The 18323-nt window shown below is 44.3% G+C and overlaps 1 protein-coding gene across 1 annotated transcript; it reads right to left on the bottom strand.

Moving 5' to 3' along the window:
- Positions 1-15002: 15002 nt before the first annotated feature.
- On the bottom strand, positions 15003-16502 carry MRPS16 (mitochondrial ribosomal protein S16). Its single transcript, XM_080694580.1, has 3 exons — positions 16417-16502; positions 15820-16080; positions 15003-15211 (listed from the first exon to the last, which is right to left on the bottom strand). Exons 1-3 carry the CDS (start codon positions 16427-16429, stop codon positions 15078-15080), a joined length of 408 nt encoding a protein of 135 aa, XP_080550706.1. The 5' UTR covers positions 16430-16502; the 3' UTR covers positions 15003-15077.
- Between the last annotated feature and the right edge of the window lie 1821 nt (positions 16503-18323).

Raw genomic sequence — 18323 nt, 5'->3', positions numbered from 1 at the left:
AGCAGGCTATTGCAGACTCTGGATCCCGGGGTTTTCAGAATTGGCAAAGCCTCTTTATGCAACAACTAAGGAGGGACCAGATTTTGAGTGGACAAAAGAGATGGAAAAATCCTTTACAGAAATTAAGGCTGCCCTATTGGCTGCACCAGTGTTAGGACTGCCGGATGTGACAAAGCCTTTCCACTTGTTCATAGACAAGAGCAAGGGCTTTGCAAAGAGAGTTTTGACTCAATGCTTGGGCCCGTGGAGGAAGCCAGTGGCCTGTCAAAGAAATTAGATACCGCAGCCACTGGGTGGCCCCTTTGTCTGCGTATGATTGCAGCCACAGCCAATTGTAAAGGACGCTGAGAAAATTACTTTGGGGCAAGGACTACCCCGCATGCCATAGAGGGCACTCTAAAACAACCTCCCGACAGATGGCTCAGCAATGTCCGCCTGACCCACTACCAAGGACTGTTGCTTAACCCCTCCAGGATTGTCTTCCAGGCCCCTGCCACCCTGAATCTGGCTACGCTGCTGCCAGATCCTAACCCAGACGAGCCACTGCACGACTATATGGAGATCCTAGCCCAAGTGCACTGTCAGAGCCGACCTAACTGACCAACCACTCCCGGCTCCGTCGGTACACAGATGGCAGCAGTTTTGTTCAAGAAGGAAAGAGGGATACGGGTGCAGTGGTGGTGACTGAGGAAGAGGTTGTGTGGGCACAGGCGCTGCCAACAGGCATATCAGCTCAAAAAGCAGAGCTTATAGTGTTGGCAAAGGCGCTTGAGATGGGAAAGGACAAAAACTTTGACTGTGTATACTGACAGCTGGTATGCGTTGGCTATAGCCCACATACATGGGGCCATATACAAAGAAAGAGGCTTGCTCACGGCTGAAGGAAAGACTATTAAAAATAAGGAGGAGAGTTGGCCTTACTCGCAGCCCTCTGGCTGCCCAAGAGACTGACAATAGTCCACTGCCCAGGTCACCAACGGTCAGATACACCTGTGGCACGAGGAAACAGCTGACAAGACTGCCAGACGAGTGGCATCAGAAACAAGCCACCTACTGCCAGTCACACTGCCCGACCCAGGGGCCACATGCTTACCCAACAAGCCAGATTATACTAAAGAAGATAAAGAATGGATAGAAAAACTGCCCATGGTTGGTAATTTCCGGGGCTGGTGTTATTCCGCTGATGGGCAAATAATACTACCAGAACTGTTGGGAGAGTTCTTCCTAAAAAAGGTCCACAACTCCACTCACATGGGCACCAGAAAGATGCAGGACCTCTTACGAAATGCCAATGTAAAAAAAGTGTCAACTCAAAGATAAAAAACATTGTGTCCAGCTGCAAGTCTTGTCAATTAACTAATGCTTCTAAGAATAAAGATGTTTCAGATTGGGGCACCAGACTGAGAGGTACAAAACCAGGGGCCTACTGGGAAGTGAACTTCAAGGAGGTAAGACCCAGCAGATACTGGTATAAAGACCTTTTGGTCTTTACAGACACCTTCTCAGGGTGGCCAGAAGCTTTCCCTACGAAGCACAAGACTGCACAGGTGGTAATAAAAAAAAGGTATTAGAGGAAATTCTACCTAGATATGGGTTTCCAGCCTTGACAGGTCTGACAATGGCCTAGCTTTTGCTTCAAAGGTGACACAAGGGCTAATGGAAATGCTGGGGGCTGATTGGAAATTACATTGTGCTTACAGGCCCGAGTTCAGGACAGATAGAAAGAATGAATAGAACTCTAAAGGAGACCTTAACCAAATTAACCACGGAGACTGGTGGGGACTGGGTGGCTCTTCTTCCCTTTGCATTCTTTAGAGTGCACAACTCCCCATACAAAACGGAGCTGACACCATTTGCAATAATGTTTGGAACATTCCCACCCATAATTCCTAATGTTGAGTCTAAATTGTTAACGATCGACAATGATACTGGAATGTTGCAGGCAATGAAGGCCATACAGCAGGCCCATGAAAACGTATGGCCATGCCTAAGGGAGACTTATGAGACTGGTCCTCCCCCCAATCCCCATCCTTACAGGCCTGGTGACAGAGTGCTGGTGAAGAGACATCGGTGGGAGACCTTAGAACCACGATGGAAGGAGCCCTACGTGGTGATCTTAACAATGCTCACTGCCCTCAAAGTTGACAGAGTCACGTCCTGGGTTCACCATACCCACATCCACCTGGCCATCAACTTCTCCAGCAATTTCTCCAGCAATCTCCCCAATGATGAGGACCAGCCAAGATGGACAGCTTCCCAACACCCCAACAATCCTCTGAAGATCAAGCTCCAAAAAGGGACACCAGATGTCAACTCTCCAGATGGTTCATCTGTGTCATCCTCTGGGGCCTGCCAACCCGTGGAGACACCAGCTCACAATGGGGACTCTTGAATCCATACCATCTGCTAAACTTAACCTGGAAGGTGATCGATATTGTTACAAAAGATGTGCTAAACTCGACCTCAAATATTGCACCCCTCGGTACCTGCTTCCCTGATTTGTACTTCAACACAGAAGATTTAGTGGAACATGTCCTTTGACCTGGGAATAGCTATGAATATGGGTGGGGAACCACTCCCAGGGAGTGTGGGTTTTATATATGTCCTGCACATGTAGGAGGGAGAGAACATCGACGATGTGGAGATGCAGAGTGGTGGTATTGCGAATCTTGGAACTGTGTTTCTATTGGTAATATCTGGTAGACCTCCCACCCTGTACAAGAATGATCTTATGTGAACTAAGGCTCGTACTCAGTTTACTGAGCTAGGCAAGAAAGACAACCGGTGCCTTGGCTCAGGATTAATCTGGGGACTCTGACTCTCGCAAAAAGTCCTTTGGAGCACCAGATATGATCCCAGGGGTGCATTGTTCTCCATCTGCCTGAAAGCCAACATGCCCCAAAATAACATAGGGCCAAATAAGGTAGCAGTGCAAAAAGTTCAGCAGGTTGGCCTCACCTTCAACTCCTGGTAATCACAAGGGTCACAAAAGCCACTCACCCCCCCTCAGTTAGTCCCACGAGTATAGCCAGGAGCACGACCCTACCCCCCAATGCTGCCCCCTTACTAGAACTCCTGGAGCGATCATTTCAGTCCTGAATGCCACCTTACCTGGGAGAACACAGTCCTGCTGGTTGTGTTAAGATATGGTCCCCCCTACTATGAGGGCATAGCAGTAAGGAGTAACTACACTACAGAAACAAATTCCAAATGCAGGTGGGATTCCAAGGCTTCTTTATCTTTATAGTCAGTGCATGGACAGGGACAATGTGTGGGACGGGTTCCCCCCAGCCACCAGCACCTGTGTAATGACATCAACAATGACACAAAAAGATAAATGTAAGTATCTTGTCCCACCGTTAAACACCTGGTGGGCCTGCTCCACCGGACTAACCCCTTGTGTTCAAACCTCTGTCCTGGAATCCACTAAAGGGTACTGTGTACTAGTTCAACTAGTCCCCAGAATAATATATCATTCAGATGAGGAGGTGTTTCAGCAACTCAAGGGAGCAAAAGCCCAGTTCAAAAGGGAGCACATAATGGTGCTAAGCCTGAGTGTGTTGTTAGGACTAGGCCTGGCAGGAACTAGTACTGGAATAATAGCTTCACTGGCTACTCAGAACCAACACTACGCCAGCCTCCAAGCGGCAATAGATATAGAGAGAGTAGAAAAATCTATCTCCCACCTCCAAGAATCCTTGTCATCTTTAGCAGAGGTCGTTCTCCAAAATAGACATGGCCTAGACTTAGTCTTTATGCAACAAGGAGGTTTATATGCTGCTCTGGGAGAAGAATGCTGTTTCTATGTAGATCATTCTGGAGTAGTTAAAGAGACCTTTGCAAAGGTCCAAGAAGGTTTGACAAAAAGGAAAAGAGAATGAGAGGAAGCACAAGGATCCCTTTTTAATAGCTCTCCCTGGCTTACTACCCTGATATCTACCCTTTTAGGGCCCCTGATTATTCTGTTACTGATCTTGACTTTTGGCCCATACATCCTAAATAGGCTTGCCAGCTTTGTAAATAACCACATAAATACAGTCCAACTCATGGTTTTGCGGTCCCAATATCAACCCATAATTATGATGGAGCTAACGACACATGAGCCACGATTGGCTCCCCCAGTTACTAGTCAGAGGTGGGAATGAAAGACTAAAGTGACACCATGACAGGCTCCAGTTAAAGCTTTAAGTAGAGTAGGCCTAAGTTTACTGTTCTTAGAAGTTAAGTTTCTGTTCCCTTTTGCCCCACTTCATGGAGAAACTGTGTTTGCTGGAGCCAGCCAGCCAAAGTACGAGTTCTGAAGAGAGGAGTGAGGATTAAAAAATTCAAGCATGGGAGGGCTGCTAGTTGCTACTAGTGCCCCAACTTTAATTTCTCATGGCAATTTATACAGTTTCTAACTTTGGGCTGCACAGGAATGCAAGAAAGGCAAGTACAAAGTACATACATCATGGGCAAGTCAAACAATACTCTGGTACAACATTAACCTAATCTTATCTAGCAGACAGAACACTTAGCATCAATCATTGCCACAAACCAACTCAGTCCACTCGGGGCGCGAATTCACTCGCGGTCGATCTCAGTAAAGATGGGGAAGGATAGAGTGAAATACTGCAGATTCTTATCTGCAGTGATTCTTTCCCCTTTAGGGACTAAACTTCTTTAAGTCCCTAGTGACGGCGCTCTTGAAAAGAATCTGAAATGGATCGATGCTTCTTGTGCAATCGAACACTTTATTCTGGACACAAGATTTTTTATATATTCCCTTCTCCCAGTGAATTTCTAGTAAAAAAGTGCAAATCACCCAAAGTGAAAAAGAGAGATACACATGCAAATCACCAACCCTGGACAAGACAAAAGTAAAGGCCTGGGAAATCACAGGTCTTTGTGATTGAGATTAGTCCCAAGACTCAGGTGGGTCTTGGCCTTGCAGCTGCAGAGGCTTTTATTTGGCTAATTCCAGAAGAGCAAAAGTCACACCCAAAATCACTTGAAGAGTCCGATTTTCTTTAACCCTTGATTTTCTTTAACCCTTTCGGAACTTTTGTTCCTAGGGCTTAGTCCAATGTCCTTCTTTATCTATCAACTTCCTTTGAGCTGAATGGGGGACGAAGTCCGGAGATTTCAGCTTTCATATAGTTATCATAGGGAAAATCTGTGTTCCTTTATGATGATTTAGAGAATTTCGATGAATGTCTGCTGGATTTTGTCTGCAATACAATCTGCTGTCTGAAAGCTTAAGCAAACTCATAACACAGTTTAGCAGGTAAACACCAAGAAATAACATGAAGTCTTTAGATTTAGTTGTCAGATATATTTCTCTAGCAGCTGAGCATTTTTCCTCAAACGATAGGCTTATTAGAAGCCTATTCCTCTTTTAATAATCCATATTCCTATCACTAACCCTCTGCAACTTCCTTTTCTTTTCTGATTACCCTAATTCTCTCTTTCCCATTCGGGACAATCTTAGGATAAGCTCTTCTTCATACAAAAATACTTTCTTATTCTCACCATATTTTCTTTCTTTCATCTTTACACATCTATTTTATCTGTCCTTTGTTTTGACATAGCTATTTTTAACCAGGTGGTGTCGCTATAACTCCAGGCATCGCTATTACTAGGTGCAAAAGCCAAGATTGAAGGTCAAAGATAAGGGTGGAGTCCTGCATTTGCAATTACTCACTGAAATGCTGCCACTGCCTCTAACTGGTTTTTACCAAAAGCTGAAAGTTTACCGAAAAGTTTATTTTTCACGGACTCAGTTTCTCTCACAGTCCTGATCTTTCACCACCGGAGCAATTTCATGTGGAGAATTAAAAGAATCATTACTAAAAGAATAATAGTTATGAAAGAATATCTAAGAGTGGAGAATACTTTTGGCCAATGACCACACCTTCTCTCGGAGCTTATTTCTCACGTTGAGAATCGCCTATGGACTGCATGAATAAGAATGCAGATGCCGAGAGGGCAAAGTCTTGGCAAAACATTCTGAGTGTCTTATGTAATTAGATGCCATGATTCCAAACCTTGTTGACTCTGGGTGAAGGACAGTCAGAAGTGCACTTTTGAGTAAGGGTGAAAAAAGATAAGGTAAAAACCTTAATGGCTCCCCACAGTTCCCCCTTTTTTATTATTTTCAACAAAGACTGTGCCTGTCTTAGGTTGTTTCCTTCCAGTATCAAGGATTATCCATCTTTGGATAATACAGAGCTATAAGCTGTATATCCTGTCTTAGGTTTCTTGTCCCAAGGAAATCTTACCTATCATTGACTACCAGCCTCTTAAATGGGGGCACTTTCAAATGTAGATTGTGCACTTCTGCTTTTATTTTCCAGAGTTGGTTACAAAATACTCGAACAAGGACTGGAAGAATACATAATCCCACTATGACAATCAAAACCAACCCTATCGTACCAGATAGAAAGGTACTTAATGAAAGCAAAGAAGGAAAAAATTGTTTTAAAGAATTATGTCATTGGCTGTCTGTGCTGCATTAAATTGAAGGGGATCAGGATGTTGCATACTCCAAATATCCTGATGAAGGTTATTCAAATCTAAAGATAGGTCACGGCTATTCCACGTTCCCATTAAATGCCTCTGAACATTATCCCATGAATGCTTGGAAGCGTTCTATTTCTTAGAAGTAACACAAATCCAAGAAAACTTGGCATGACACACAAACTGTGTTCTTAATTTTAGGCTTGACAGTTTCATACAATGCTTCTAATCAGCTTTCAAGTTTGTCATGAATGCTTTCCCGAAAGCCTAAAGCATTAGAAACATTTTTTGATAAATCATTAACATAGGAGGCTGTTTGCACTTCCTGACTAAGAGCAACAGCAACAGTTGTTGCAGTTGCTACTAGTGTAATAAAGGCCACCAATCCTGCTATAATCAGTGCTACCACTCTCTTTGTTCTTATCAGAGCTTTCTGTAATTCAATCAACACTTGCAGCCCATTGTCAGCATACCAGGGTTCAGATAACCTAACAGATACCATAACAAAGGGAGGTTGATGAACTATCAGAACTTGTTTCCCATATTCAACATGCGTAATACAATTAGACAATTTACAAAAGGTACAGGTTACAAAAAATTGTGATCCACTAAACTTTATCTCTACATTCCACTTATTAAAGCATACAGTGCAGCAACGCAGACCGTAGTGTTCCAACGAGGTTTAGTATCTGATGGTATTTTGTAAATTCGAAATTCTCCCATAGAAGCAGCAATTTTCCACACATTAGTTTGAGGCCATCCTGTTAACGACCACCATAATCCTGTAGTAAATCCCATTAGCATTTCCATTTGTGCCCTCTTTCTGGTTATGCTTGTTCCTGCAATAAAAGTATTTACACTCTGCCCCAAGGACCAATCCCGAATAAACAAGGTATTGGAATTTTATGCAAAATAGGTATTTCAGTAAGACATTACCTCCAATTAACACTATGGTTTTTACATGTTAAATCAGCTTCACAGGGTAAATGAGTTATTGGTGGGCTAACATTTTTATCTTCTTTCCCTGTGTAACCAGAGTCCCACAAGACTACACCTTTAATAGCAGTTATTATCAGTCTTTGTACTTGTCTGTCTTACCATGGGTGTCAACTGCAGGCATCCCATGTTCTTGACACTTTAAGAAAAACATAAGGTTGTGCCAATTCCTTGTCCAGAATAATTAAAAGTTTCTGCAATGGGTGTAAAATTCAAAGCAGGAAGTCCCAGCAATTGTGAATTGTTACTGAAGACAGTGATCTCCCATTGTTCCCAAACAGCTGAATGAATTATGGGAGGATCTGGAACATAAGTCCAGTATGTTTCAGTCATCATAGAAGCTGGGAACATCATCAGCATTAATCCAAGGGTCTTCCATTTTTGCTTGATCCACATGTCCCACCAGCCATTCAGGTATCCACCGTGCATTATCTTCATCCTGCAAGAAAACACAAACATGTCCTCGTCCCCATATTAGTACAGGGTCAGGACCTTTCCAAATTCCTGTGCAAGGATCTTTCCATTTTACTAGAGCAAAATTGTTTTTGGAGGATGGATACCAATATCTGTCTGCTGCTGTGTGACCAGTTTTATCAGCATTCAAGAAATTAAGAATAAAAAGAGCATTATTTAAAGGGTTCTGTGGTGAACGGGGATATAACTCCCCCTTTTTTAAAATTATTTTTAAAGTGTTGTTTTTAAAGAATTGTGGGCACATTCTACAATGCCCTGTCCTTGAGGGTTTTAGGGTATACCTGTAATATGCTGAATACTATATGTATTGCAAAATTGTTTAAAAGCCATACTAGTATATACTGAATCATTATCAGTTTTAATGCAGGTAGGAAGGCCTGAGAAAGAAAAACATTTCAAACAATGAGAGATCACATGTTTGGTGGCCTCCCCAGTTTGGGCAGTAGCCATAGTAAATCCTGAAAAAGTATCAATAGGCACATGAACATACTTTTGCTTACCAAAGGCAGAAATGTGCGTAACATCCATTTGCCATAGATTATTGGGAACCGATCCCCATGGATTTACACCTAAATGAGGAACAGGCAAATACTCTGGACATATAGGACATTGTTTAACAATTTGTTGTGCTGCTTCTCGAGTAATTTGAAACTGTTTTCGCAGACCAGCACTATTTTGATGATGTAAAGAATGTGATCGTTGAGTTTGTTCTGAGAGGGGCAGACTAATTTTGTAGCATCGTCCACAATCTGATTACCTTCTGCCAAAGGACCAGGTAGGGCAGAATGTGCTCTTATGTGCCCAATAGAACAAGGATGCTGGTGTGATAAGATCAGTGTTTGAATCTGAAGAAATAAATCACCTATCAATTTATTATGTATATCAATATATGATACTGTTTCCAATGCTTGAAGGGCATTAGTTATATATAAACTATCAGTATATAAATTAAAAGGTGTATCAGAGAGATGTTGAAAAACAGCTGCTGCTGCAAGCAATCCTACAACTTGAGCAGACATAAAAGATGTTTGAATTATAGTATTATGTTTATTAATTACATAAGATGCCTTACCATTTGAGGAGCCATCAGTAAATACCAAGACCGCTTGGATATGGAAGTGGCATGAATTATTTTAGGGAATATAAGGTCATGTTTATTAACAAACTGTAATAATTTATCATGAGGAAAATGATGTCAATTTCTCCAATAAAGGATGTAAAAACAATAGCCCATGAATCAGCATTCTGAAAAAGCCATTGTACTTGTTGTTTAGTAAAAGGAACACTAATAAGTGAAGGCTCTTTACCAAAATATTTTACAGATTCTGACCTGACAGAACACACCAAGCAGGCAACTAATTCCCAATATGGCATTAAAACTCTGCTTGGAGTAGTGGGTAAATGTATCACAATAATGGTCCATCCTGCCACAAAACAGCAGTGGGTGTATGTGCCGATGTCAATATATAAGCAGCCCATTCTTTAGCATAATCAATGTACTGTTTCCTTTGACATTCAATAGCCAATTCTACTTTTTTAAGAGCAGTACATCCTTCCTCTGTTAAGATCCGAGAGGAAGTTCGGTCTGCGTCACCTTTCAAGATTTCAAATAAAGGTGTTAATTCTCCAGTAGTAATATTTAGAAAAATAGGGCTTGCGGGTGTAGGGTGCCCCTGGGTTCATTCCCCAGTACTGCAACAACGAAAAAACGGGTCTGATTCAGTTGTTGAATCTTACCTTCAAGTTACAACCCCACCCCTTTTTATTTTTTAAATTATTATACAGTATCACTGAGTTGCTAAGAGATTTGGTTAAGTTGTTGAGGCTGTCATTGAACCTGCAATTCTCCTGTCTCAACCTCCCATTACTGGGATTACAGGTGTGAACCACCGCCTGGTTCATGTGTGTGTGTGTATGTGTGTTAACAGAGATTGAACCCAGGGGCATTATACTTTGAAGTGTGTGTGTGTGTGTGTGTGTGTGTGTGTGTGTTACCAGAGATTAAACCCAAGAGCATTCTACTTTGAAGTGTGTGTGTCTGTTACCAGAGACTGAACCCAGGGGCATTCTACTTTGAAGTTATACTCCCTCCCTCAGCCCTATTTTTTATTCTTTATTTTGAAATAGTCTCACAAAGTTTCAGAGGGCCTTCCTAAGTACTGAGGCTGGCCTTACATCTGGATCCTCATGTCTTAGCCTCCCATGTCCTGGGATTACAAGCATGCACCACCATGCCTGGCTTTGATTTTAATTTTATTTAATTTTATTTAATTTTATTTTTTTGGTGGTACTAGGGACAGAACCCAGGGGCTTTCTACCTCCAGACTATACTCCCAGACCTATTTTATATTTTATTTGGAAATAGGGTCTCACTAAGTTTCTGAGAGCTTCAATAAGTATCTGAGGCTGGCTTCAAACCTGTGCAATCCTCATGTCTCAGACTCCCAAGCATGGGGATTACAAGCGTGATCCACCACACCCGGCCTGGCTTTGCTTATTTTAAAAAACTGATTTCAAGGTAGTGGAGCTATAGGCCAAAATAACTGCAACCTACAGGTTGGGGAACTTTTCCTCAAGACCTGCAGGAAAAAGCTTGTATTAAACAAATTGGAAACACCAAGCCAGGCGTGGTAGTGCACCCTTGTAATCCCAGCATTTGGGAAGCTGAGACAGGAGGATCGTGCAGGTTCGAAGTTAGTCTCAGCTACTGAGTGAGGCCTTTGCAACTCAGTGAGACCCTGTTTCAAATAAAGAATAAAAAATAGGACTGGGAGTGCAGCTTAGAGGTAGAATGCCCCTGGGTTCTATCCCCAGTACTCCAGTACCAGGGAAAAAAACAAAACAAAACCAGTCCTATTTTTAAAAACAAACTATCTGACAGGATTTATAGATTTGACATTTGACCTTACAAAAACCAGCCCAGCCAGGCGTGGTGGAGCATGCTTGTAAATCCCTGCGCTTGAGAGGCGGAGACAGGAGGATCACGCAGGTTTGAAGCCAGCCGCGCTGGCTTAAGAGACCCTGTTTCCAAATAAAAAGTATAAAAATAGGTCTGGGAGTGTAGCCCGGAGGTAGAAGGGTTTAAAATAAAATAAAATAAAATCCAGCCCCACTCACCTTCCTGTCCCAAGTCATCTCATACATTGGAGATAAAATGACCCAACCCCTCATTTAATAAAATCCAAGCTGCTGAAGTAACACCTCTAGTGCGTTTAGCACTGCTTGAGCCTGTTGCATATGAGTGATAACAGGGTGGTTGAAGCAACAATGCAGTAGTCAGTGGGAAACTCAGGCCTGGGCGTCCAAACAAGACTACAGCTCAAGGAAACTTTGGAAATGTGGTGCATGCCTGTAATACCAGTACTTGGGAGTCTGACACAGGAAGATCACAGGTTTGAGGTCAGCCTCAGCAATTTAGCAAGACCCTGTTTAAAAAAAAAATAAAAAGGACTGGAGGTGTAGCTCTGAGGTAGAACATGCCCCTGGGTTTAATTTCCAGTACAAAACAACAACAAAAAAAAATAAGTTCACACAAGAAATACATGTATACAGCCAGGCCCAGTGGTACACACCACTAAGCACTATCACCAAGTAGTGATATCACTAGTACTCTCACTATCACACCACCAAGTACTATCCTAGTATGTGGGAGGCTGAGGCAGGACAGCAAGTCCAAACCCAGCCTGGCAACTTAGCAAGACCCTGTCTCAAAAGAACAAAAGGAGCCAGGTGGGGTGGTGCACGCTTGTAATTCTAATATTTAGGAGGCTGAGACCGGAGGATACAGGTTCATGGCCAACCTCGGCTACTTAGGCCCTCCGCAACTTAGTGAGACCTTGTTTCAAAATTAAGAATAAAGAGCCGGGCATGGTGGCGCACGCTTATAATCCCAGCAATCGGGAGGCTGAGACCAGGGGACCGCGATTTGCGGACAGCCTCAGCTACTTAGTGAGGCCCTCTGCAACTCAGTGAGACCCGGTTTCAAAATAAAGAATAAAAAATAGGGCAGGGGGTGTAGCTCGGAGGTTGAATGCCCGTGGGTTCCATCCCTAGACTCGAAGGAAGGAAGGAAGGAAGGAAGGAAGGAAGGAAGGAAGGAAGGAAGAAAGAAATAGGGCTGGGGGTGTAGCTCAGAGGTAGACTGCCCCTGGATTCAATCCTCAGTACAGCAAAAAAGGGGAGAGGAGGCTGGCAACATAGCTTGGTGGTAGAGTACCCTTGGGTTCAATCCCTAGTACCCCACACACACGTGTATACAGATCTTAGACAAAAGAAAAGGCTTGGCTTTGGTGGCACATGTTTGTAATCCAAGCATTTGGGAGGCTGAGACAGCAGGAGGATCACAGTTCATGAACAGCCTCAGCAACTTAGTAAGGCCCTGTTTCAAAATAAAAATAGGGCTGGAGTAAAGCTCGGAGGCAGAATGCCCCTGGGTTCCATCTCCAGTACAGAAAATTAAAAAAATTAAAACAATTAAAAAGGAAGGAGAAAGCACCAGGCATGGTGGTACACACTGTATTCCCAACTGTAATCCCAATACTTGGGAGGCTGAAGCAGAAGGATCTCAAGTTCAAAGCCACCCTCAGCAATTTACTGAGACTAAAGGGAGAGAATAGATCCAGAGAATAAAGGGAGTAGGAATAATGTGGACAGGACTTTAGAAGCTTCTTAAAAACAGTAAGACCCTGTTTGCAAATAAAAAAATAAAATAGACCTGGGGATATAGCCCAGAGGTAGAAGACCTCTGAGTTCAATCCCAAGTACCACATACACACACACACACACACACACACACACACACACACAGCAAAAAATGATGTGTGTAAAGATTTTAGACACAGGATAAACCAGAGGGCAAAATGAATACCTGAGTTGGCAGAAACTCAGTGGGGCTCAAAATAATCAAGTTTGCATCAGTTCCCCTCCGATCAGGACTTCCCAGAATCACATTTTCCTCTGCTAGTAGGTTCCTGCAAATGCTCAAACTTCTGGGGTGTTAATATCTTTCAAATATCTAGAGTTGTCAGGGTTTTTGAAGCATTTCCAAGATCCAAGATCAAATCCACATAAACTCAATTCTTCTCCATCTGTCTCAGTCTCCTTAAAGCAAAAGGATGCCAAACAGTAACAATCCTTGGAAGCCTCAAAGACTTCAGAATATGAGATAGTAATTGTTCTTAGAATACAGACTCCAGAGAATAAAGGGAGTAGGAATATGGACAGGGCTTTAGAACCTTCTCAAAAAATTGTCCATTTTAGCCAGGTGTGGTGATGCACGCTTGTAATCCCAGCGCTTGGGAGGCTAAGACAGGAGGATCGCACAGCTACTTAGGATCGATCTCACAGCCTCAGCTACTTAGAGAGGCTCTCAGCAACTTAGTAAGACCCTATTTCTTTTCTTTTTTTTTTTTTTTTTTGTGGGTCTGAGGATGGGACCCAGAGGCATTTGACCTCCGAGCTACACCCCCTGCCCAATTGTCTCACTGAGTTGTGGAGAGCCTAAGTAACTCAGGCTGTCCCCAAACCGCGATCCTCCAGTCTCAGCCTCCCAAATGCTGGGATTACAAGCATGTGCCACCACACCCGGCTTCCTATTTCTAAATAAAATATAAAATAGGCCTGGGAGTATAGCACGGAGGTAGAAAAGCCCTTGAGTTCCACTCCCAGTACCAGAAAAAAAAAAAAAAATGCCTATTTTAGACTTGCCAGAATTTGAAATCTGTATTATCCAAAGTATACACTAAAAACATGTAATTCCTGCTTATGCTTGAGGAATCCTGCAGTTCTAGGGGACAAATACTATAATGATTTTGTCTGTGTGTGTGTTACTGGGGTTGGAACCCAGAGGCATTCTACCTCTGAGCTATATTCCCAGCCTTTTTTTTTTTTTTTTTTTCGGTACTAGGATGACACCCAGGGGCATTGTGCCTCTGAGCTATACCCACAGCCCTATTTTTTATTCTTTATTTTGAAACAGGGTCTCACTGAGTTACAGAGGGCCTCACTAAGTAGCTGAAGCTGTCCATGAACCACACGATCCTCCAGTCTCAGCCTCCCAAATTACAAGTGTGGAATTACAAGTGTGCGCCACCACGCCAGGCTCGGGCTTTATTCTCAATTTTGAAACAGGGTCTAAGTTGCAGAGGGTCTCACTAAATAGCTGAGGCTTTCCGTGAACTGCGATACTCCTATCTCAGCCTCCCAAGTACTGAGATTTCAACCATACACCACCAAACCCAGCTGATGTTTTGACACAACCAGTTATTTCTTTTGTGGTGCCAAGGTGTTCTACCTCTGAGTTATACCCCCAATCCTTTTTTACTTTTTATTTGGAAACAGGGTCTTGCTAAATTGAGTGACCCTCACTGAGTTGCTAAGGCTGGCTTCAAACCTGTGAACCTTGTCTCAGCCTCCCGTACTAGTTACAGACATGTATCACCACACCTAGCTATAACCAGTTATTTCTACTACCAAACTCATGATACCTACACACAATTCTTGAACTTGGGAGATGATCATGAATGATTAAGAAAACACTCGGAAGCAAGGTGTGGTGGCGCACGCTTGTAATCCCAGCATTTGGGAGGCTGAGACAAGAGGATCACAGTTCGCAGACAGCCTCAGCTACTTAGGCCCTCCGCAACTTAGTGAGACCCTGTTTCAAAATAAAGAATAAAAAATAGGGCAGGGGGTGTAGCTCCGAGGTTGAATGCCCCTGGGTTCCATTCCCAGACCGACCCCCCCCAAAAAAAAAAAAACATTTGGACAAGCCAAGAATACTCTACCCGGGAACTTTGAAAGGGGAAAGTCTCAGAAGGCAACCAATTATGAAGTGACCCAAATGCCCGGGGCCAACCCAAAGTCCAATCTTTCCCACAGCCACTCTTTTCTCAAGTTAAAAGCCAAAAAAGTAACTAGTTATCTAGACCCAGCTTTTATGTCAAACAGGAAAAAAAAAAATCTTTCCAGGGGATCTGCTCATACCAGGCAAGAAGAGCATGGGTGATTCAGAAAACTCCATTTATTAGCCTACAAACCCAACAAAGTAAGATTTCCACATTGCATTTTAGAAAACTTCGACTTTGTAACCACTTCTATGTTCACTGAAGTCAGCTTGCTTCTGTTTCTGTAGCTGCTGTATCTGTTTTCTGAGAAGCTAGGTGAACTTCACGAGCCCGTCTCCTTCGCAGTCTCTCTGCATTTGTGATCATCATAGGATGCAGAGGGAAAAAGCCAGAAAGACCTAAAAGCAACAAAATTTTTATTTATTATATAATACAGTACATAGCTGGGCATGGCGGTACACACCATAATCCTACTACTTGGGAGATGAGACGGGAGAATCGTAGGTTCGAGGCCAGCTTCAGTAATTTAGTGAGACTCTGTTTCAAAAAATCAAAAGGGCTGGGGATGTAGCTCACAGGTAGAATATCACTGGATTCAATCTCCAGTACCAAATAATAAAAACAATAATAGTAATACTACAGAAAGCCAATGTTTCCCCAGAACTCTGCCTCATAGAACTGAGGTCTGAGACCTGACCCAGAGATGGGATGTAAAACATGCTCCTCACTTGCCGAACTCTGTCCTTTCTTTACCTCCTTTCAACCCCATTTACTGCGAGAAGACAGATGATGTTGGGTACTTCCTAATACTGTTCTCCTTAATTTGAAGACATACTATTCCCATTTAGTATAAAATCTGAGCCACCCCAAAAGTCTCCAGATCCAAAATAGCAGATCTCAGCTTCCACCCAGTGCTAAGCAGCCTGGTGGGAATGAAAACATCCCTCCTTCGCGAGCTGACTTCAGTAGAAACCCCCTCGACGAGACAAGACCAGAGATGCGTTACCCAGAAGCTTCTCCATGGGCTTGGAGAGGTGGGCCCCACAGCCAATCCAGTGTCGGATCCTGTCCAGGTTGAGGGCAACGAGCTTTTCCCCGTGACTGTTGGGCAGTGGGTCGTAGGAGCCCACCTGCTCCACGAAGCGGCCATCCCTGGGGCACTTGTTGTGAGCTGCCACGATGCGGTAAAAGGGCCTGTTGGTGCAGCCACCCAGGGCAAGGCGGATGGTCAAGTGGCCCCCGTGATAGGCCTTGCAGAGGCGCGCAGCTGGAGAGAAGTAACTGGTTAGGGCACAAGAACGGAAGGCGCGAAACGGGCAAAAGGGGGCAGAGGAACAATTCCCCTCTTCCACGGAAACGGCCTCCCTTCCCATCCACTCCGGTCAATCCCGCCATAAATGGCCGCCTCCGCACGGGTCTGCCACCTACGGGCCCAGGGCCCTTGTCGCAGCCCTGGCGGCCTCGTCCTGAGCCGCGCTGGGGTTTCAGCGAGGACCGCGCGGGGCATCTGCAGAGGCTCCGGGCAGCCGCGCGGCTGACCCGGGTCGGCGCCTCCCTCCACCCGGCCCCGCCGCCCGAAGGCGTCGCGGGCGCGAGAACTCACTGAGGTGGACCATGGCGCGGCCGGCCGGGGCCAGGGACGCCGCCTCGGGCGCCCCAAGAGCCGCAGGGAGCGACGCGCGGCCGGAGCCCCGCCCCCGCCCGGAGGTCAGGCCCGCCCCTTCCGGGGCCCGCCCCTTCCGCCTCGGACGAGCTTCCCAAATGCAACGCGTCCCCGACCGCCTCCTATTCTGCAGCAAAGGCGCGCTCGGGCTGGGGCGGTGGGAGTGGCGGCGGGTCCCTCTCCAGCACGAGTGTCTCTGCTGGACTGAATTGTGAGACTCGCAGGCTCGTTTCGGGGGGTTTGCTCTGCAGACGCCTCCATCCCGAAGACGTCTTCCAGCGCCCGTGAGGCTGAGGCTGAGCGCTGAGAACGCAAATGGGAGAGGGCGCCATACTCCGCTCAGGGAGCTGGGGGCGGTCGGTGCACAGTGCAGGGCAGCAGAGGCGGCGAAGCTGATGCTTCCTCAGGAGACTTCATAAAGAAGGCAGCGTTAGGGCCAGACTAGGAGGATTACAAGTGACTAGAGTTTATCATTGTCTTTACTAATTTGCCTCTTGTACTCCCACAGAGGAAATCACACCACTTAAAAAGCCGGCAGTGGTGTGGGGGAAAAAAGCTTGTAATCCCAGTATTTGGGAGGATGAGACAGGAGGATCGCAGGTTCGTGGCCAAACTCAGCTACATAGGCCATTCACTATGTAATGAAATCCGGTTTTTTTTTTTTTTTTTTTTAAATAGGTCTGGGGCTGTAGCTCGGAGGTAGAATGCTCCTGGGTTCAATCTGCAATACCGCAAAAAAGGGGGGGATGGACCTTTATACCTGCTTTTGGTGTACTATGATCCAAGTGGACGGGTGCGGAGTACAGTTTGTCACCCTGGACATTAGAATATGGCCTCGCTATTACGGAGTTTTGTATTTCTTACCGGGTAAAAGTGTTTCTTAATGGATCCATGAAAATACTCTTCGTTGGTTAGAAAGAGTACCTCCACCTTCAGTAAAGACGATGAACAGAGAAGCCTGACCACCACTACTCTGCTTTTTATTCTAATATTGTGACCCAGCATCTCGGGCCTTCTAAGCATGATGTGATTGGTGAGCGAAAGATAAGAGTTTGGGTTCCTGATGATATTTTGGAGCTGTAGTACTAGCCTCGGACTTTTCATTAGGTTGGAAAAAACTTTGTGTGTTCTTTGCTTGTTTGTTTTTACTGGGTATTCAACCCAGAGATATTTACTGGGTATTCAACCCAGAGATATTTACTGGGTATTCAACCCAGAGATATTCTATTTGCGGAAGGCCTCACAAAGTTGCTGAAGCTCCCCGCAAACCTGTGATCCTCCTCTCTCAGCCTCTCAAGTACTGGGATTACAAACGTGTGCCACTGAGCCTGGCTTTATTTATTTATTTATTTATTTATTTTTGCAGCTGTTGTTCGTATTCCAATTCCTAAAAGACCAGCAGTTGTTCATGGGTCAAATCCAGCCTACCACTTATTTTTGGTAGTTTTACTGGAACACCACCATTTATATATCATCTATAGCCACTTTTGCACTTACAGGTACAGAGTTTAATACTTGAAACAAAAACTGTTTGGCTTATGAGCCCCAAAATATTTCCTATCTTGCTTTTTACAGAAAAGGAGGTAAGTGCTATACAAACAGACCCCTTCAATTTGCAAATGAGGAAAATGGAGCCCAAAGAGGTTACTACAATAAGTTAATGCCAAAACCAGAGCCATAATTCAATTGGTCTTTGCCTCTCCATTAAACTGTAGTCTAAGAAGATGGAAGATGACCCACAGTAATGCTTAGTTTACTATTAAAAACCCAGCAGCCTTTGGTAATGACAAAGATTGTAAGAAACACTATTAAAGAATATTTACATCCTGAAAGGCTCTGAATTAAGC

This window comes from Muscardinus avellanarius, assembly GCF_963383645.1.
Source record: "Muscardinus avellanarius genome assembly, chromosome: 4".
NCBI lineage: Eukaryota > Metazoa > Chordata > Mammalia > Rodentia > Gliridae > Muscardinus > Muscardinus avellanarius.
This window is presented reverse-complemented; position numbering and strand designations above follow the sequence as displayed.